A 22,300-nucleotide genomic window follows, 5' to 3' on the forward strand; every position below is an offset into this window, starting at 1 on the left:
AGGAGGAAGTGTATGTGGGACAGCCACCGGGTTTTGTCGATCCACACCACAAGAATCAAGTGTATCTCTTGGATAAAGCGTTATATGGCTTACACCAGGCCCCGAGAGCCTGGTATGAGACATTATCTCAGCATTTGCTAGCCAATCACTTCATCCGGGGAACAATACACGCCACCCTCTTCACAAAGATAGTCGACGGTCACCTGCTGATAGTACAAATTTATGTGGATGACATAATTTTTGGGTCAACAAACGAGGACTTATGCAAAGACTTTGAACAAGTGATGAAGCAAAAGTTCGAAATGTCATCAATCGGGGAAATGAAATTCTTTTTGGGACTCCAAGTTGATCAACTTCCTGAAGGAATTTTCATATATCAGACAAAGTACGTTCATGATATTCTAGAGAAATTTGGAATGTCAGGTTCTACTCCTGCGGCAACTCCATTAGCAACAAATCATGGAATTCACCCAGATCTCACCGGAGATAAGGCAGATGAAACACTTTATCGTTCCATGATTGGTTCTTTGATGTATCTTACTGCTTCAAGACCCGACATTATGTATCCGACGTGCCTCGCAGCAAGATTTCAATCTGACCCGAGAGCTTCGCACTTGATCATTGTGAAAAGGATATTACGCTACCTGAAGGGAACTCCATCGTTGGGATTGTGGTATCCTAGAATAGGCGATTTTACGCTCGAAGGGTATTCCAACTCGGATTTCGGATGCTGCAAAGTCAATGCCAAATCAACAACTGCAGGATGCCAGTTCTTTGGACCTCGCTTGGTCACCTGGCAGTGTAAGAAACAAACGTCTGTGGAACTATCCACATGTGAAGCAGAGTACATTTCTGCCAGCAGTTGCTGTTCTCAGATCCTGTGGATACAGCAACAGATGCGCGATTACGGTTTGCAGTTTCTTAACACTCCTCTTTTTGTTGATAATGAGGCCGCAATAAATATAACAAAAAATCCGGTACATCATGCTAAAACCAAACATATAGAAATTCGTCATCACTTTATTCGTGATTGTTTCGAGAAAAAGTTGATACGAATTGAGAAAATCCACACTGACGAGCAAAAAGCTGATTTACATACCAAGGCATTTGATAGAACACGTTTTAAATATCTTTTAAAACTAAATGGTATGATGCTCTTGTCGGTGAAGGATGGAATCGTTGGCGTTGATGAGGATACCACTGTAGATGATGCTGATAATCTATCTGCAATGGTTTGTCGATTTTTTACCTGTTTTGGTCTTTAGGGGAAGATAGGTATATTTGTATATATTTTAGAAAATTCAAAAACATTAAAAAATCAAAAAGCCAAAAACATGATAAAATTTCAAAATCCAAAAACAATAAAAAATGAAAAAGAGCTTGTGTAAAAAGGGAAAATGATAGTACATCAGCTAGACTGTTACGGTATGCTAAAGACTTGTAAAGTTTTAAAAGGTTTAAACAGTCTCACTGATGATGTGTCGATAGGTTTTTGCACAGTTAATAGATTTGTTCGGGATATAAACTTAAAAATACAAAACGAGACTTAATTTGTGGGGAACACTATTTGGATATATAGGTAACCCCTGAAATCTCGTTTGATAGGTCCCTTATTCTGAGATACTAGGTCTTTATACTCAGTGATATCTGGGGTATTATTCCGGGACTTCTGCTGAATGGAAGTTCTGACCTAGTCCCCGAATAATACTTTACGCAAAATGCTTGAAACACAGCATCACCCTCAGCAAGCTGATGAAACAATAAAATTGATAGTCACTGCTGTTGAAATTAAAAGATCCTCTAAAGGGGACACACCGAAAAGTCGAAGCCGTCATCTCTCTGCGTATACGGAAGTATCGACCTGAGCTCTCACGGCCCTCGCATTTAACCCCTTACAGATATCATCTGTGGTATACTCACCTGTAAGACTGAATATTGGGAACTTGATACGGGAGTATATTCAAAAGGTGGGACACATAAATGAGTCAAGTTAATAAGACATCTAAATTGTATCCTGAATAAATTGAAATCTGTGAGAAAACTTAAAAAGGATCAGTATATCGACAATCGAGGTGAATTGTTTAATCCTGAACATGAAATAAAGCTTAACGGTACTTGTAACATGTCTAAAAAGCTGATATGATTCCCTGACACGCTCAGCAAAAATATGTTTGTAAATAGATTTCTTTACATTCTGTCTTTCAGTTTTAGTTATACTTTTATAGTTTAGGATCTGCATTGAAAACTCAAAAAGATTTTACACTTCTGCTTTATTTTTGACAAACCAAAGCGGAAGATTGATCTTCAGATTCACAGTCTGATGCAAGTTGCAGGAAATTGTTCTGAGCTGAAAAACAAGTTGGGAGCTAATCTTGATACAAACAGAGAAAACAAAAAGTCAAAATGCAAGTTCATTAAATTGAAACTTGTAAAATTTTCAGAAAAATGTTTAAAAGAACAGTTTGATTTTGCTTCGGGTCAACCAAGGTCTTTAAGTTGAACTTGGTCGACAAATTAAGTACCTAGGGTCATTAACTTGGACCTAGATACTTAAGTGGACTTCTCGAACACTGATAATGTGAAAAAGGTCAAAAAGTCAAATTGGTTTGAAAGTCAAAGTGCCTTGAGTCGAACAGGCCAGCCGTTCGGCTGGACCAGTTGATCGAACTGCCTAGCCGGTTCATTGACACACTATAAATAGGAGTTCATGCTTCATTTATTCTTTTTCGCACTTCGATCGAACCAAAAGGTCTCTCAGCCGATTCATTGATTTCACTGTTTTCTTTTGATCTTCATCTCTCTTTGCATCAATATATTTGATTTGTTGGATTACTCATCATCTCAAATGGCAAAGGGACGAGGAAAAGAGAAAGACAAGAGTCATAACATCCCTTGTGAAATTGATTCTGAATCAACCACTGGTACTGTGGTAGAAAAGATGGCAACGTTTTTGAGAGAAAGCAGAATCGCTAAAGCTATGTCTGATAAAACTGTGATTTATGAATCACATGTTAGAGCATTCTGGAACACTGCTAGATATGAAGATTCAGACAAGATGATACATGCAGTTTTGAGAAAGAAGGATCAAGTTGGAAAGGATATAGATGTGGAGTTTAAGTTTGATGTAGGAGATGTGAGGAGAGTTCTAGACTTACAAGATTCTGACAATGATCCAACAATCATGTCTGAACGTCTTGTAAAAGGTTTGTGGTGTTGAATGGGATTCACAGGGTCCATTAATGGAAAGATGTACAAAAGATGCTTCTCCAAAGCATATAGGTACTTAATACATTGCATGATACACTCAATGGGACATAGAAATGGAGCATATGATGAGGTTGCTGACTACATCATGAATATGATAACAAGCTTGGTGCTAAACAGAAGATACAACATTTCACAAGTGATTTTTGAATACATGAAGGAGAATTGTGAAGCTGGAACAGATAAGTACATCATGTATCCTAGATTCATCATGATGTTACTAAATGACAAAATCAAAGATCTTCCAAAGGATTGTGAGGATGTGATGGAGATGAGTGTTGTGAATAAGACAACAATAGGAAGAGTTACAAAGGATAAGGATGAGAAATCTAAGCAGATGATTTGCAGAATAAAAGATAAAGCATATGTTGCTCCTGAAAACGATAAATGGAGGCATGACGACAGCAATTCAGACAATGAAGACTCAAAGATGAGTGAGATGATTGAGAAAAAGACTAGGTGGTGGCATGTTAGAGATGGAAAAAGGAAAAGGACTCCTAAGTCATCCCCTGCGGTTGTTATTCCTAAAAAAGGAGAAAAGGGTATAGTGAAAGGGGGAGCATTAAGACAGTTAGATCACATTGATTTAAAGGTTACTAATTTTATTGTCTATGTTTGTCTTGTAGGGTCTTCTGGAGAGCCACAGCAGAAATTAATTGATGAGACAGTTCTAGAGCCATCTGTGGTGATTGAACAAGGTGCTGATTTGTTAAAGCAATCTTTGGAAAGCTATTTGAAAAAGAATGAAGAAGTTGCAGCATAACAAGCTCAAGGAACAAGTGCTCATGCTGAAAAGGTTACAAGGGTTCAACCAGATACAGAAGCTTTAAGGAGTTCAAGTGATGGAGATTCTGAAGCCACTCAATCTGAATCTGAATTAATTCCTGAAACTGTTGGTAAAGGAAAAGTTCAGTTGAAGAAAAGACCGTCAAAGAAACAAAAGGGTTTAGATGAAGAAGATTCTCCTTACGATCCTGAAAAGTCAAAGAGACAGAGAAAGAAATGAAAGGCAGCTCCAGTGGGTGTAATTCCCAGAAATGTCAGATCAAAGAAATCAGGAGCTGAGTCACAGAAAGATAAAGAAGGAAAGGCAGCTCAACATGTTCAAAAAGAAAAATCACCAAGTGTTGATGTTCCAAAAGAACCGAAGGTGAAAACAAAAGAAGTTCCAGTTGTGGAAACGGAAAAGAAGACAGATGATGATGATTATGTAGAGATCACTTGATTCAGAGCTGCTAGTCCAAAACCTGTTCAACAAGAGATTCCTCAGTCATCACGACAGAAAGTAGAAGACTTTAACTTTGATTTTGATAATATTCGCTCGGCTACTGGTATTTTCTCTGAAGATATGCCTGAAGGTGAAAGTGATATGTTCAATGATCAGGCGGTTAAAGATCTAACTAAGAAAGTTAAAGAATTGGAAAAAGAGAAAGCAATAGCTGAGGAAGAACGTAATATGCTGAGAAGTCAAATTGATGAATTGATGGAAGCTCACGATAAAATAGTTGCAGCATTGGTTGAAAAGGAGAAAAGAATGAATCAAATGAAGGATGAGGCCGAGGGTAATTCTAAAGTGTTTGAGTCGTTAACACAAGAGATATCTTCTTTGAATGCCAAGACAAAGGATCTGGAGAATGTGAATCAAACGTTAAATCAGCTTCTTAATGAGATGAGTGAAGCTTCGTCTAATGAAATGAAGGCAATGAAATTAGAGATGGAGGCTATGAAAGCTGATAAAGTAATGAAAGATCAACAACTTCAGATGCTGGTTGCTGTGGTTGAAAGTCATTTAAAGATAAACATTCATGCTGCATTTGATGAAATTGATGTGATGAGAGCTAATGAAAGAAGATTGGAACGTGAACGTCAAATGGCTGAAGAAGCAAACCTAATGAACAAAGGAATAGTTGAAGAGGTTGAGATAGTTGATGCATCTTCAAGTCAACCAGAGGTTGGAGGTTCTTCTTCGCAACCTGATATTGAAATGATTGAAGAGGTTGAGGTTCAAGAACAAGAAATTGTTGAAGATGATCAAGAGATGGTTGAAGCTGAAGCTGAAGAGCCTCATGAACCAGAATACTTGATTATTGGTGAGCCTTCTGAGCCTATTATTGTTGAAAATGTTCTTCGAAGAGTTGAGATTATTCAAAGGAGAAGAAGAGCAAGGGAAGTACTATTGCTGGAGTATACAACTGACAAATTTGTGTTAGTTGGCAATGCTTACCCTGTGCCATACAATTCGAAAGAAGTGGCAAAGTTGTTAAAGTTTCTTGATCGAAAAAGAAAGGGAAGAATAGCTCGTGGTGAGATTGTGGATGAAGATTCTGATAAAGAGTTGTTTGGAGATGATGAAGAAGAAGATAAAGATGATTCTGATGATAAAGATGATAAAACTGATGATAAGTCTGATAAAGATGACAAAGGCGATGACGACAATGATCAAGGTGCTTTGGGATTATTAATCAGTGAACCAAATGTTCAAGAAAGAGTGGATGAGCTGATGAATAATGAAATAAATGAGCAGGAGGATGAAGTTGATCATGAAGCATCATCGTCTGGAAAACAACCTGTTGATCAGGTACTTCTTTCTAACCCTACTGTCATTTACTTATCTGGTAAACAACAAGGAGAGGTAGAGGTTAAAAGAACACGGGCTGAAATGTTAGAGGAATTGGGTTTGGAAGATGGAAAATTTAAGTTTGAAGACGAAATTCCTCACTCACCTGCAAAAGATTTCGAGCCTAGATACCCTCATGAAGCTGTCATTATGATGAAGTGATTGTTGAAAGCGCATCTGATTCAGAAGAATATAGGGTGGATTTTCATTATGAAGGTGAAGATGTTGCATTCCCTACTTTCACAGAGTTGTTTCAAGAAAAGAATGAAGATGAGTTGAGAAGAAAGATTGAAGAAAGGGTTGTTACAGCAGATATTCCTGAACCAGTTCCTAGAGAGATAACAGCTGAAGAAAGAAAACGATGGTTCAAGAATATGCCAAAAGAAAGAAAGACTCTCAGGGCTCTTCAATACTTTACTCATAACAAAGATCTTTCTTAGGGAGATATTCTATCTTGGGGATATCTGGAAGACTTGAAAGTTTATGCAATCAGAATGGAGCAGGGTGTACAGTACTTTGAATTCTTAGCTGATATAGCTACTTTACCTTGGTGGGACGTAGATGAATTCGTGGTTACAAAGAATATCAAGCAATACTACTACGGTCCAGAAGTTCGTGAATGTGATCAGGATTTGTGGAATTACATCAAATGGCAAGCAAAGAATAATTATCCAGATTGGAAACCACAATATCCGAAGCAGATTGTTACTTACTTGGAGAGTGGAGAAAAAGACATTACGTTGGATGTAAAGCCTCCAAGATGTTTGAAGAATATGCCACTCAGAGCCATTGAACAAGATTTCAATGATCTTTTTCAAGCTTGGCTATATAATCCCTCTACAGCTGAAGCAGTTATTTCTTTGTTTGACAAGACCACTGGAGAAGGACGAAGAATAAGTATTTTGGATCCTATGTGGTTGGTTAACTGTTCGAAGAAAGATATAGATTGTCTGTTTGTCAACAAGATAATCTATGATAAGAAAGACAAAGAGATAGCCATGCAGTATCAAGGAGTGATAGATGTTTGCTTCGCAAAAGAATTAATTCAGGGAAAAATTGGAAGACAAAATGGAGAGATCTTGAAGTTGATGAATTTCTGAAGGTATACAAGCGAAGTCAAAGACAAAAAGAGATAGCTAAAAAGGCTGCAGAGCGGGGAAGAAGAAAACTTGGGTATGTGCCGCCTACAGATCAAACGCCTATTGAATCTGAAGAGAACAAAATTCCAAAGTGGGATCGAAAGCGTGATGGCGACCCAGAATACCGAAAGTGGTGGATAAATGAGGGAAGGCATAAAAGAAGGAAAATGTTAGAGGAGCGAGCTGAACAGAGAAGACAAAAAGCTAAAGAAAGGAGACGCAACAGGAGGAAATAAAGACTATGTTGGAAGGAACTACAGCTACATCCGAGGGGGAGTCTGTTAGTGCAATAACGTCTATAGCTTCCGTCAACATGTAGTCGTATTTTGTATAGTTGTGTGTATGTTTTGTTTGTATGTATGTAAAGCAGGACAGAATCGGTGAAGTTTTTGTTAAGTGCTGTTGATGCCAGCCGATCGGCTAGCCCAGCCGATCGGACAGCCCGGCCGATCGAGCAGGCTACTCGATTGGTTAGGATGTTCAACCGATCGGCTAGCCCAGCCGATCGGCCAGCACTCTCTTATTCTGTCCTTGCCTATAAATAGCCGGTAGGTTAGTTTATTTAGAACCTTTTGACACTTTCACTTGTGACCTACCTTTTGGATGTCTGAGTTCTTTTTGGCTCCTATACATTTTCACATCATTCAATAGAATATCAGACGGTGATTCAAAGTAGAATGTTGTCTCTGTATATCTGCTATGTGATTACATGAATTCCGCGCATTGATCACTTTACGATTCAACTACGTTTACGAACAGGAAGATCCCATCCGAGGGACCAACAATCATTTACCACATATTATGCTTAGCCTCACTCTTTGTCACTGAATATCATAGGAATACACTACAAGAAATTTGGTGCTTTACCAACACAAAGTATGTGTGGGAAAATGCATATAGTGTGTTGGTAGTTGTCTTTACCTACACATAAATTAAGTGTAATGATGTGTAGACTCGTGACTGTGGATATAGGCCATTACCCACACATAAGTTATGTGTAGGTATATAGCAAGCTATACCTACACATATATGTGTGGCTAAAAGGCATTTATATGTGTGGTTAAAAGTATAACAATTTGTTTAGAGGGCATTTGAAATGGCAGGTGACGTGGCATCTGACGTGGCACATGACATGGCATCCGGCGTGGCGGATGACATGGCATCCGACGTGGCAGATGACATGGCATGAATATATGTGTAGGTAAAAGTAATCTTATATGTAGGTAAAAGTAATATTATATGTAGGTAAATGTTGAAGATGTGTTGGTATTGATCTTAATATATGTTGAAACAAATGTAAACTAAAAGGCAGTAAAATCATACATAATGTCACAAACGTCACCATTAATTAATACATGAAACAAAGTGCCAATTTGATTAATACATGAAACAAATGTAAACTACAAGGCAGTAAAATCATAAATAATTAAAAGGCTTGTCAACTTAACAAGAGAATCAAGAGTTGGATCTTGACCATTGTCAACCGGCAAGCACACCTGCACCAGCCACAGTGAGGATGTTAGCACCTCCACCCTTGAACAATGATTTGACACCCTCCTTTTTCACGATTTGGTTGAACGCGTCAAGTGTGTTCTTGTACTTGACGGCTTCCCCAGATGTCATCATCATTCTTCTTCGCATTGTGTCAATCAGGTACGAGGCTAGACCAGCTTTGTTTGTGATCAACCAGCCGAGCGCAAAGTCAGCAAAGAAATTATCCTGCAGTAAAATTGACAACAAACCGCTCCCAAATCAGCTTATGTATGTACACACACACACACATATATAACAAAACTAACCTGCAATGATCCGGTGAGGAGAATTGGTTTGAGAGAGTCAAACATTCTGAAATACAGACCACGGTAAACAAAAATACCGGCAGCTGAAAGAGGGAACCCATGGTATAACCCAGCAATGCCGTCTGATGCGTATGTCTTCTAGTAAACGTCGATTAAACCGTTGAACTGCCTCTCGCCACCCTTCTTCGCTGCCTTACATCAGTCTAGTTTCCTATTTTAACATAAATAACATAATTAGGATTATGGATCTCAACTCTTATAGCATTTTAATTTGGACATCCATGTTACTTGAGAGAAACATTTGGATCCTTCAGTTGTCCTGTCAGAGCTTAAAGTAAAAGAGTTTGTATGCCTACAAACCTGATTTATTATTCAACACAACAAAGCTTTCTAGTCTTAACTTGACCAAATAAATTTAGCAGGCATCAAAAATACATAAAAAGATAAAGTAGTAAATTAGACTTATGGACCTCCAAGTTAGTATGTTATCGGAGAAAAACATTTTAATTGGTCTTCTAATTAACAACTATCAAACTTAAAGGGAAGACTTAGTGTGCCCACAAACCTCATTTAATAAAATGTTAATGGGAGGCCGAGCTCAAAGTTTTCTTGGAATACATTGAGTGGGCACGGCTCGTTTGATGTGGGGTCTAGTGTTAAGCCACCACCCCATCCTCTGAAGATAGAATGATGTAGTATCAATCTTGTGACAGACCGGTGCAAGTTCCCATCAATGTCACGAACCGCATCCGGCGAACGTTGGCCTAATCTCCAGAGTAAGATTAATATATGGTTTAGCCCCCCATGGTTGAATTGTTGAAAAGCCTAAAAGCTTACTCAAAATCATTATCATTTGCAACATACGACCTAAATCACAAAAGATTTAACAAAATGGAAAGATCAGTTAATAAATTATAATATTAGTTTCAAGATGGATGAATAAGAAAAACCTATTTGATAGCTTATAGTCTCATCTTGGCTAGGGACTCGCACAACCTTACTATAGCTTATAATGTCTTACAATTGTTCGTACCCCAGTTGATTCCCCAGTTTCGGTTGCCTAACGCCTCATTTCCTACATCCAATACAAAAAGTCGACATTTCTTGGCATATATATTAAAATCAATATAATTTAAATAAAGTTCTAAAAGTAATAAATAAACATAGTATTCCATATGAAAATACTTGTATGATTCTAAATTAACTCCCTACGATGATGAGTCTACAAAAAAATATAGTCAAATTATGGTTCAACCCTTCACACATACAACAATCTACTTTAAAAATAAAACAAAAGAAATTACAAAAGGGGATATTAGTGCACACTTTTTTAATCAAATATCTTCTTTTGGATCTCTGGGATCATTGTTTTGCATTTGTAGATGCATGGACTTGATGATGTGAGTAGCTACAATCTGTATAACAAAAAAAATGTTGCGTAATAAATTGTTTCGGGTTATAACTAATAATCCAAATTTGAATTTCAAGAAACTAACCTTGTCTTGGCTAAACATCCTAACCCCTTTCACGATGAAGATTCAGGTCAAACCTTGAAAGCAATGTAGTATGTAAATCAATGTTATCTTGTGGAGTCTGCAATACAAAGATGCTATTAAATGATTGGAAAATGATTTACATGAAAAGTAGAACAATATTTGTGAAACTTTTATGCACCTTAACATCATCATAACGTCCTCATGGAGGGTTTGTAGTTGCAAGGACTTAGGTTCTAGAATTGAAAACACTTGTATATAGCAACCCTAATTACAATATTTTTTTTAATATATCAAAATTTTATAAAAAAAAAGACATGTCTTCTGGTCTCACTTTATCGAACTCGTCTATGCAAACAACACTCATCTATACAAACAACACCACCCCCCCCCCAGGTAGAACTCCCGCTGAACCATATGCAGTTTCGAATTAAATAAATAACTAAAAAAATAATAACAAAAATTAAATTTACAGTCACAACAACTTATAGTGCTATTATTATAAATGGTAGAAGCCATAAATATATACTTTGAAGAACTTTGAACTTGTCCCCTTTCAGCTAGATATCTTGATTTGACCCATTTGGGATCAAATACAACCCAAATTAACCAATTCATAAGTATATATATGCCAAAACATAATAGAACGAAAATATCAACATTGAAATGAACTAAAGAAATGAATTAAAGAAATGAATTCACTATGTCATCATCCTATAATCATTAAAGAAGTGAATTAATTTAACAATATTTAATGTGAATGAACGATTTAAGAAGTTTTATGCATTAAAAAAAACTCACATGTCATTGAAGTTTCACAGCATGCAAGTCTCCATAGCCGACTGTTGTAAGTGTCACAATTGACCAATACATCAAATACGTGTATCCAGGCCAAATGCTTCTATCCTCAAAGTTTTCAATTATAGATCCAATCCATGTATCTTGTGAGATATGATGATGAGTGGCTATCCAATAGTAAAAGCAGCCAGCTGTGTGCACTGCAAAAAGCGTTACCTGTGGTAAAGGTAATCCAAATCATAAAGTTAGTCTAGACATGGTAATCTTAACCCGTTTACATATAAACGGATGGGTTCAGTTATAGGTCAAGTAAATGTAGTACTAACACATATTAGTTTGATGGTTCTTGTCATGAAGTAGCTGAAGCGTGTATCTTTCTCTAGCCTGTTTAGAAAACAAATCCCTGTTAGGTGAACTTTTGTTCCAAACATACTACATTTATGACAAAAATAAGTTTTTTTTGTTGTCTGTACCTTGAGAATAGCTCGCTAACACGCCTTAGCCGGCAAAGCCTTAACAAGTTAAGGAAACAAAAACATCCCCACGGTGCAGCTTTCCAGTCAAAATTCGGTATATCGTTTGAAATGGCAGTGTTGATGCCACATCCATAGGGAACATCATATGTGACATACCTGAAACACACACCAAGTAGAAATCATCCATTTTTATTATTTTTTTAAACAAGATTATTGCTTTAATTATGATTATAAACACAATATTGTTACGATAATCGTATGCCTTAAACTAGACTTGGGGTGACTTTCAACCATTTGGCCCGTACCTCTTTCGGCTACACAATCCATATCAGTCGGTTCATAAATAATCAAGAATGATTTGCTTCGATTGATACCTTATGGCTACCTTTTTTGTGCTCATCAACAAGCAGATATGTTGATTTATCCAAATACGCGACGAAGAAAGTTACAATGATATCAGTAGCAAAACAGAAGTCAACAACCAAATCGACATAGAGGAGAGATCCTGTAGCCACCTTCTTGAAAGCTAGCTCAAAGGGGGATGACCATGCTGAATATATAACCAATAGCACTAGAAATGCTTGCCACCACCTGCATCCATTAATGAAATCAAGAACTTAGTTAATAGACAGCTATATACATTTGTGAACCTACAAATCAAACAACCATACTAAGCTTTTTCAATAATAATCAATTCTCCCTTCAGTTTGGTTCAAAATCTGACCAACACTAGTAATTTACGTTGGAAGAGTGGGTAATTCTTTCTAATTTGTGTGTTGAGAAAAAAAAATATAGTGAAACAATGGAATTAGTTATTTATTTAGGAAAGCACTTTTGTTAAAGATAAATGGTATCGACGTATTCATTCTCGTTAACATACAAGTATCTTAATTACAAGTCACTAAATGTACTATTAAATCTGCACCAATGTTCACACCACGTCTTCACTGCAAGACTATAACCCTGAACCACCAGAGGATTAACACCTTGATACCATGGGCTACATGCCCTTCGGCAATTACATACTTAGTGTTGCTGAATCTATGTATGACAGAAAAGCAGCTACTACATTGGGTTCTTCATTTTGCAAATTGCAATCCTCGAATTCTAAAAGACTAAAACCCTTAATTTTTTCGGTGGTTGTGACTTGGGTGCTCGGATATTGCTCGTATCAGTCCATTGCACCCTACCCCCACCAAACTCAATCAGTCAATTGCACCATTTTCTAGTTCCATCTCTGATTTCCCTATCAATTGCTATAGAATGTAATGTAAATTAACCTCTAAGGGAAAGCAAAAACTCATACAAGCATTTTATCAAACAGGTTGTGGGCGTGATTGACTATTGCGATACTTACAAATTTCTTCAACTTGATACCAATAGCAACGGGCAAAGTAATTTGAGGCAATTGATTTTGAGGAGTCCAAGCAAGGGCTTTTCAATCAAATGATAAGAACTGGGTATAGACAATCTTCAGTTTTGTGGTATTTATGTCCAGATTTGCCCTCACTATCGTTGTCGTCGTCTCTCTGCGTGTTTCTCTATGACTGATGGGAAATTTGGGGAAATGAAATTTTTAGTTTGAATTTGAGTTATAAGGTGAAGAAGATAACTAGGGTTGGGAAGCGGGAGAATGAATTTGGTGAAGGAGGGAAATGAAAAATGTTTAGGTTTCAATTTGGTGAAAGAGGGAAATGAAAAGTTTTGGGTGAAACTAATTTTTTGGGAGGTAAAAATCAATAACTTTTAGTTTTAAGAAATTATAAAATATATATATCTAGATTTTACTATTTTACTATTAAATTAAAAAAAAATAAACAATTTAATATGACAAATAGGGTTGTAAATAAGCCGAGCCGAGGCGTGTCAGGGTAGGGTAGGCTCAGACTCGGCAAATTTAAATATTGAGTCGTGCTATGCCAACTTGGTTATCTTGAAATGTTGAGCTCGGGCTCAGCCCGTAACTCGTCAAGCTATCTCTTTAGTTTCTAAGAAAATATGTTTTAAATTTGTTGTATTTTTTACACAAATGATATATATAAATTCAAAGCTATAATATATATGGGCTTTAATTTAAACAAGAAAATCGAGCGAGCCCTGAACAAAATCTACCTTGGTAGCTTGGACTCGCCTAGTTTACAAACTGAGTATAGCCACCTCGGCTTGTTTTAAACCGAGCCAATTATGAGTGGAGCGTTTTCAAGCGAACTTTGAGTAAATTGCGAGCTATGAGCTTTTTGAACAACTTAAATAAGAAGTATGTAAATGCATCACTAAAATTATAGGATCTAATGTAGAACAAACGTGCTAAATTTTCAGTGGCATACATAAAGTGCCATTAAAAACCTAAATTAGTGACAGAAAAAGCTAAATGTCATCAAAGGTTTGTTTTAAGCAAGTATGGCATACCTAAGTGCCATTAAAAGTTTAAATTAGTGGCACAAAAGCTAAATGTCATTAAAAGTGTGTGACACTAAATGGCTTTTTGTTTGTAGTGGGATGAAGGGTAGTATTATCAATTCTCGTCCGCTACTAAAGATAAGATCTAAGTGAAATGTTATATTTAGTAATATATATATATATATATTATGTTATATATAAAAGTTTGAAAAATATATAATTATAATTAATATAAATTAATAAATCAAATAGGAGCCAAGTCGGAGCCTAGCTTGAAAAATTACCAACAAACCAAGCTTGAGCTTTAGATGGAGCTTGGAACTCTCATAAGTTATTTTATATGAATCCAATATCTATACATATTGTACATTTCTAAATATTGTAGTATTTGTTTTGCCACATCACCTTATAAAAAAGATTTAAATATGTATTTTATACGCATTCAATATCTACACATATTGTACATTTCTAAATATGTGTAGATACTTGTTTTGCCACGTCATCAAAAATATATATTTACTTATTTTATATATATCTAATATCTACACATATTGTATATTTAAACATGTGTAGGCATTTAATTTGCCACGTCATTTTTAAAAAACTAAAATAAATACATATTAACTTAGTTTATCTACATATTTTTTTAAGAAAAATATGTGTTGGCAAACATAATAATTTACCAACACATATATTAGTTTTTACATATGTGTAGATAATTTACCTACACATGAAGAAAATATGCCACATGTGTAGATAATTTAATATTTAATCGATTGCAATTTTGGGGGGAAATTTTCCCACCAGCACCAAGTGTGGCTAAAATCCATTACCAACACATATTAAGTGTTAATCATTATGAAAATATATTATCAACCATTACCCACACATATACAAACATGTGTAGGTAAATACTCACACATTTACATGTGTAGGTAAATTATGTGTGGGTAAACACCCTAATTTCTTGTAGTGATAGACTAGGACGTATTTAAACACCCTTTTATACTTTGGGGGTATGTATAACCATATATACTAGCTTATGCATATCATTTATGCTTCCACAGTGACCACCTTTAGGCATATGAGTTAGTTGTCCTATTGAACTTAGATCTTGGGATCTCCAATCAACTAAGTTAGGTGTCCTTCACATACTGAAGGGGTATGGTCCCAAAAAGTTGCGCAAACCTCAGATCAGGTTACGCGTGAGACCATACTCCTTAACACAACAACTTGTTAACAACAACCTCGCGCGACCTACATCGTATTACGATTTACCCCGCGCAAGGGAATGCACACAACAAACCCAGATATCAGCACTTAGCATAAAACAATGGAAGAAATGAGCCACTCAGTAGGGAAGCGCGCGGCTACCTACAGTGGTACATAAGGTACAAGTGGCAGTAAAAGGAGCCAATGAGCGTCTAGCAGGCTCTGGTCAATCGTGCGCCACGATCGCCTGACGAGAAGTACACAAGGACGCCTACATGGCACCAATCAGGGGACGGAGACAACTGTCCCACGATCTCCACTCGTCTGCTGATGACAGAAGGACAACAAGGCCGACAACAATGACACGTGGCTCCAATCAAGGTGCGCCAGCACCAACGAGCATCTAGAAGCCACTAAGCGGTCGACGCCAGTGAGACAAATAGCATATCCGTTTTGTTGTCCGCTTCTGGCCCAAGGCCCATCAGCCCATAACCCCTCACACCTCTCCGGCTATAAATAGAGACCTCAGCACACAGGTTAAACATTCTATTCTCTCGGCTCTTACTCTTTACACTTAACTACTCTCAAAGCAGTCGCTTATTCTCACGCCGGAGCCTGGTTAAGAGGGAAACCCCCACATTCCCCTCTTAACGAGTTAACGGTGTTCTGTTTTGCAGGATAAATCACCAAGTCGGAGCTCAAATATCCTTAAGAAGATTAACCCTCATGAAAGGAACATAAACCAATCTAATTAACTCCCTAATTAGATCACTGTTTCTTCATTGGCGCCCACCGATTTTTTCTATAACCACCCTCATCTTCTTTTATTTGAGCCTTTGACACCTCTTTCTTCCTTCGACTATGACTGGTCAAGGAATCATCCCAGAGTTCGGTTTCGGAACCAACTCTAACACGGTGTTGGGCGAAGGAATCCAAAACTTCCAAGCCCAACAAATCGAAGAAATCGGCGAAGTTGAAATCAACAATACTGGGGGTCCGCGCGGGAGCTTCACCTGCATCACCCAAGTGGTCACCCCAGGAAACGGAGAAGGACCTTCGAACACAGCGCCACCTCAAAATGTATCTGCATTACTTGGCTTACCAGAAGGTGAAACCCCAGCCTCGTGGTATGCCAAGAACATCGCCACTATCAATGCAGCATACCAATCGCTCATCGCGCAGCAGGCAGTTTTGACGGCAGAACCGTCCTTGGTCACCCCTCAGAGTCAGGGGGTGCGCCAAATGCCCCCACCAGCCAATATACAAGGCAGAACCAACAGGCCTCCCCCTACAAGACGTTTAAGCGTACAAGACACGCGCGATACAAGAGGGGAAACGGATAGTTACTATGAATATCCGTCGAACCTTCAACGAGGCCCTGTTCACAGCCGGCTCACGCCGCGCAACATGAACAACGAATGGGAAGAAACAGACCCATATGATCCCACATGGGAAGGTGACGAAGAATCGTCAGTCTTTAATCGTTTACCAAAAAACCATGAGTACTATAAGCCAAGACAACACATTGGCTACACAGAAGAGGCTGAAAGAGATTTTCGCCTGGCATACAGACCAGCGGAAGCTGCGGAACACTCCAAGTTTATCCCGAAAATCGCACTCGCGCCGCTTTCACGAGAGAAGCTACCCCCAACTGTTGGGAAATTCAATGGGTTGACTGACCCAGACGATCACGTCAGAACATTCACGAGTGTGGGCTGCATGGGAGGTTGGAACATGCCCATGTGGTGCCACCTGTTCATTCAAACTCTTACCGGAGCGGCTCGCGCCTGGTTTGACAGCCTTCCGCCCGGGAAGATTAAATCATGGACAGATTTCAAGACGCAATTCTTAAGCTACTTTAGCCAACAACGTCGCTACCAACGTGACACAGCCGAAGTAGAAGATATTTGGCGAAGAGATGGTGAAGGTCTGGAGGACTTCATCACACGTTTCAGCAAAGAGTGTCTGGAAATAGGCGGCGTCAGTGAGCAACTCATGCGCTGCCACTTCAAAAAGGCTATACGCTGCGATAGTCTCATTAGAACCATCACAGGCAAAGATGGAATGCCAAAGGAGTGGGATAAACTAATGGAAGCCGCAAAAATCGTCACGCAAACTGAGGAGTCCCTTGCTGGTGGAAAGGGCTACTACCCAGAAGATCGATTTTCAAGAGGAAGTACGCGCGATAACAACAACAAGCGCAACAAATATAAGGGTCATGACTGGAAGTCTGAGAGACCAAGAGGCCGTGACGACAGGCCACGCTACAGAGAAGATGCGCGAGAAACGATTGACCGAATCGGTTACAAGAAGGCGGTCAGAGACGACAATCGTGACAAACACTGGACTCCGCTCACAAAAACTCCAAAGGAGGTATTGATGACGGAGAATGTCGATTTCAAGGCGCCAAGGCCAATGACAAACAAGAAAGGGCAAGACCCTAACTTGTACTGCGATTTTCACAAAGATTCAGGGCACCTGACCGACGAGTGCTACAGCTTGCGCCAAGAAATCGAGAGAGCACTCAAAAGCGGCAAGCTAAGCCATTTAGTGAAGAATGTACGCAAGGAAACCCGTCAACTCCAGCGCCATGATGAAGGTAACCACAAAAAGGTCCGACGACTAGAGACTCACATGGTCAACGGACCCAGGTACAGCGCGAAAGAGAAAGGCAAGCGCCCTTATGAACCTTCTTGGCAGGAGCAGCAAGTTATATTTCCAGTAGTGCGCGGCGGACCTCGCGCCACACGTCCTGTGGTCATCACCGGCATAATCGGGCATTATGAAACTGACTACATATTCATAGACCCGGGAAGTACTGCCGACATCATTTACGAACAGTGTTTCAATCAGTTGGATGAAGAGGATAAAGCGCGACTCGAACCTGTCGATTATCCTTTGTCTGGATTTTGCAACGAGATGGTTTTTCCTCTCGGACAGATCAGTTTCCCCGTCACGCTCTCTGACGGGAAACACTCAAGAACAACAAATGTGAACTTCATGGTAATGCCAGTGAAATCGAGGCATGATGTGCTTATTGGGAGGGAAACACAAGGCGAGCTAAACATGGTGACTTCAACGCCTGATTCTGCGATAGGTTTCCCAACCAAGACAGGAGTAGCAATCATATATGCCAAGAAAGAAGTAATGTCAACTGAAGAGCTGCGCCCAACAAAGGCGGCGAAGGTCTCCATGACCGAGCCAGAGAAATGGGTTTTAAACCGAAAATACCCCGAGCAGACTGTGACAATTGGCCACGCCATTTCGTCAGACATCAGAACACGTCTAAAGCAACTGCTGTTTCGAAACATGGATATATTTGCCTGGACACCGGCAGACATGACCGGTGTCCCGCGCAACATCACCGAGCATTGCTTAAACACGTACCCATCTGTCGAGCCAAAGGTCCAGAGAAGGCGCAGCCTAGGGGCAGACAAGACAAAAGCAATGAACGAGCAGGTTTGTGAGCTGCTCAAAGCCGGGATCCTGCGAGAGGTAAGATATCAAAGTTGGGTGGCGAACCCCGTGATGGTCGAAAAGTCAAATGGCGGATGGCGCATGTGCGTAGACTACACTGATCTCAACAAGGCGTGCCCAAAGGATTGCTATTCCTTGCCTGAGATTGATAAGAAAATAGATTCTCTCGCGCCATACCGATGGAAGTGCTTTTTGGATTGCTACAAAGGATACCATCAAGTGCAGATGAAGCTAGAAGATGAAGACAAGACAGCGTTCAGAACGGATCTTGGAATCTTCTGCTACACAAAGATGCCTTTTGGCCTGAAGAATGCAGGCGCGACATATCAACGCTTGATGGACAAGACCTTCGCAGGTGACATTGGAAAGCATATTGAGGTTTATATCGATGATCTAGTGGTTAAAAGTCCTGAGGAGGACCAAATGTTGAAGGACATCGAGAAAACATTCAACTCATTGCGCAGCGTGAATATGAAGCTAAATCCAGCCAAGTGTTCCTTTGGCATGGAAGAGGGGAAGTTTCTAGGCTTCATTGTCACAAACGGCGGTTTCAAGGTGAATCCAGAGAAAGTACAAGCTATTGAACGAATGCCTTCACCGAGAAACATCAAGGAAATGCAACGACTAGCCGGCCGGCTGGCCGCGCTTAATCGTTTTCTCTCCAATCACGCCGCAAAGTCGTATCCCTTCATTAGCACGTTGCGCAATTGTGTGAAGAAGCAAGAGTTCAGATGGACCACGGAAGCCGAAACAGCTTTTCAACAAATGAAAGCGTGTCTGATCGAACTCCCTACCCTGACTGCACCATTTGAGAAGGAGCCCCTCGTACTGTACTTGTCCTCCTCGGATAAGGCAGTAGGGTCAGTACTATTGGTCAACAGAAACGGGGTACAAACCCCGATCTACTATGTCAGCAGGGTGCTCACTGACCCAGAAACAAGATATTCCACAATGGAAAAGTTGGTTCTTGCACTGCTACACGCCTCCCGAAGGTTGCGCCGATACTTCACAGGCCATGTGATAACTGTGCTTACAAATTTCCACATTGGCACCATACTACAGAAGCCTGAGACATCAGGCAGGTTGGCAAAATGGGCCATTGAACTGGGCGGCCACAACATCTTGTACAGACCGCGCCCGGCCATTAAGGGCCAGGTCCTCGCCGACTTCATCACAGAAGTACCGGCTGATAAAATCAAGGAATGCGAGATGATAGAGACTCCCAAGGAAAATACAACAGAGGAGACTTGGATGCTTTACACCGACGGGGCATCAAATGAAGATGGCGCGGGAGCAGGTTTACGCCTAGTGAGCCCAGAAAAGCACGAGTTTACTTACGCCATTAAGTTGGACTTCAAAAACACCAACAACGAGGCTGAGTACGAAGAATTTCTGGCAGGCTTACGCCTCGCCATCAAGATGGGAGCAAGAAACTTGCGCGCACATGTTGACTCACTCCTGATAGCCAGTCAAATAAACGGCATATACGACGCGAAGGGAGAAGTCATGGCTCTATATCTGGAACAAGCGAAAGAATTGCTCCAACAATTCGAAACTCACGAGGTTATACATATCAATCGCTCAGAAAACAAGCCTGCCGATGCCTTGAGCAAGCTTGCCTCGACTTCCTTTCAACATCTCGCCAAGGATGTAAGGATAGAGGTACTCAAGAATCCATCGGTATTACTGCGACAAGTGAACGTGATCGAAACAGGGCAACCATCGTGGACGACTCCAATCATCCAATACTTGCAAGAAGGGGTACTCCCTGAAAACAAAGCGGAAGCAAGAAAGATCCAAAACAAAGCCCTACAATACGAAATAAACGGCGGTATCTTGTACCGAAAATCCTTCCTAGGGCCACTACTGCGCTGTGTGGACCCCCAGGATGCGAATTATCTGATAAGGGAAATCCACGAAGGGATTTGCGGCATCCACTTCGGACCACGGATGGTTGTCGCGAAGATCATGAGCGCCGGTTACTACTGGCCTGGTATGCATGTTGACGCAATGAAGGAGATCCGCAAATGTGACTCTTGCCAGAGGCACTCTCCAAAAACGCTGCGCCCTAAAAATGATCTTATCCCCGTATCCACCGCATGGCCCTTTCAGCAATGGGGAATTGACATGGTGGGACCCTTCCTGGATGCTCCTGGCGCCGTAAAGTTCATCATAGTAGCTGTCGACTACTGTCACACCCCAACCGATGGCGGAATCATCGGGGCGCGGCACTGAGCGAAACAGATTGTTCAGAAGTTTCCACAACAACTATCATACAATTCAGTTATATAACACGTCCCATACCGTGTCCCAAATAATAACAAGTTATCATAGAAATCAACTAAACAATATGGGAACTGTTCCGACAACTCGGATTCTTAATTATTACAGACCAAAAGTAAATATTGTTTAAGACTTCTAGACAACTATCCGTAAATCTTACTGACTACAGGTGCCAGTACAAGATCTACAGATAATTATGGCCCTGGAGCAGATACGTGGACACTGTCCTAAGGTCACAGGCTCCTAGAAGCTTATTATTGCCTCGCTTCCCTAGCACGCTAGTAGCTTAAACACCTGTCACATACGTTAAAATAAAAGTCAATACATATAATGTAAAGGTGAGTACACAAGTTTGATATAACATATAGAGTTCGAATTGTTTACGCATAACCAAGCACGTACACAAGGGCAAACGATGCACGTAAATTATCAACATGGGACCATCGATACCAACGACTTCGGGTTGACTGTCCGAGACAGTTCGCAATACATGATTACCACCGTAATCCATGCAAGTAATTGTCCTTAGCAACCCCCGTGTGAACGGGTGCTGAGTCCAAACTATAGTACTACGTTGCTAAAGCAGGTAGATAGCACTCCACGTGTAAACATAATAAACAGCAATCATTTAGACAAGTAATACATGCAAGTAGGTTAGCGTTCAAATAGTTTGTGTTGTTTGTGAATTTGATAGATTACGTATGTAACACCCAAAAGTGCTGAAAGCAAAAAGGGATCGAGTATACTCACAGTGGTTGATTGTGGATTGAAGGGAGCACTGAGAATAGGTTAGCCTGAATAGTTCGATAACACAACGATGAGTAATGCGGAAAAAGTAAACAATGTACTTGGATCGAGTAGGCCATTCGATCGGACAGCAGTTCGATCGGGTGGGCTGTTCGATTGGTTTGAAAGTCCGTTCGAACATCCGCTCGATCGGCCGGCTGGCTCGATCGGCTGGTTCCTTCAAGTGGATTGTTTCTTCCTTTGATGCGAAGGATGTGTTTGTGTATGATGGTTTGTACTACCTTTCAAGTTGGCCGATCGAACAGCTGTTCGTTCGGTTAGCCCAACCGATCGGTTAGCATTGTAGACTTGGCAAGATGTCACTCGATCGGTTAGCATGCTCGATAGGGTGACATTCCATTGTTTCAAAAAGTCTATGTGTTTTAAAGTATAGTATCTCATGATCCGAGCAGTACTGATTACAATCGAGTGGCGTAGTCGATCGAACAGTATCTCGTCAATACTACACTTTTGTGCGTTGGTGGGTCTGAGTGCTAGTCGATCGGTTAGCCTAACCGATCGGCTGGCATAGTCGTTCGGTTGGGCTGTTCGATCG

At 40.0% G+C, this 22,300-nt stretch overlaps 1 protein-coding gene, 1 long non-coding RNA gene and 1 pseudogene across 3 annotated transcripts; 1 reads left to right on the plus strand and 2 right to left on the minus strand.

The window, feature by feature from the left end:
* The first annotated feature begins 4,612 nt into the window (after positions 1–4,612).
* Positions 4,613–6,321, plus strand: LOC110932170. Its single transcript, XM_022175527.1, has 3 exons — positions 4,613–5,567; positions 5,649–5,961; positions 6,054–6,321. Exons 1-3 carry the CDS (start codon positions 4,613–4,615, stop codon positions 6,319–6,321), a joined length of 1,536 nt encoding a protein of 511 aa, XP_022031219.1.
* A 2,026-nt stretch (positions 6,322–8,347) lies between these two features.
* Positions 8,348–9,102, minus strand: LOC110932171 (annotated as a pseudogene).
* A 605-nt stretch (positions 9,103–9,707) lies between these two features.
* Positions 9,708–13,260, minus strand: LOC110929884. Of its 2 annotated transcripts, XR_002587486.2 has the most exons (8): positions 12,944–13,260; positions 11,961–12,177; positions 11,584–11,742; positions 11,437–11,494; positions 11,114–11,326; positions 10,316–10,412; positions 10,146–10,234; positions 9,708–9,894 (listed from the first exon to the last, which is right to left on the minus strand). It is a non-coding gene; the product is annotated as an uncharacterized LOC110929884 (long non-coding RNA). The 2 variants fall into 2 exon arrangements; XR_002587485.2 differs by lacking the exon at positions 9,708–9,894 and having other exon boundaries at positions 9,994–10,234; positions 12,944–13,258.
* Positions 13,261–22,300: the final 9,040 nt, after the last annotated feature.

Source organism: Helianthus annuus, chromosome 11 (genome assembly GCF_002127325.2).
Source record: "Helianthus annuus cultivar XRQ/B chromosome 11, HanXRQr2.0-SUNRISE, whole genome shotgun sequence".
NCBI classification, from domain to species: Eukaryota; Viridiplantae; Streptophyta; class Magnoliopsida; order Asterales; family Asteraceae; genus Helianthus; species Helianthus annuus.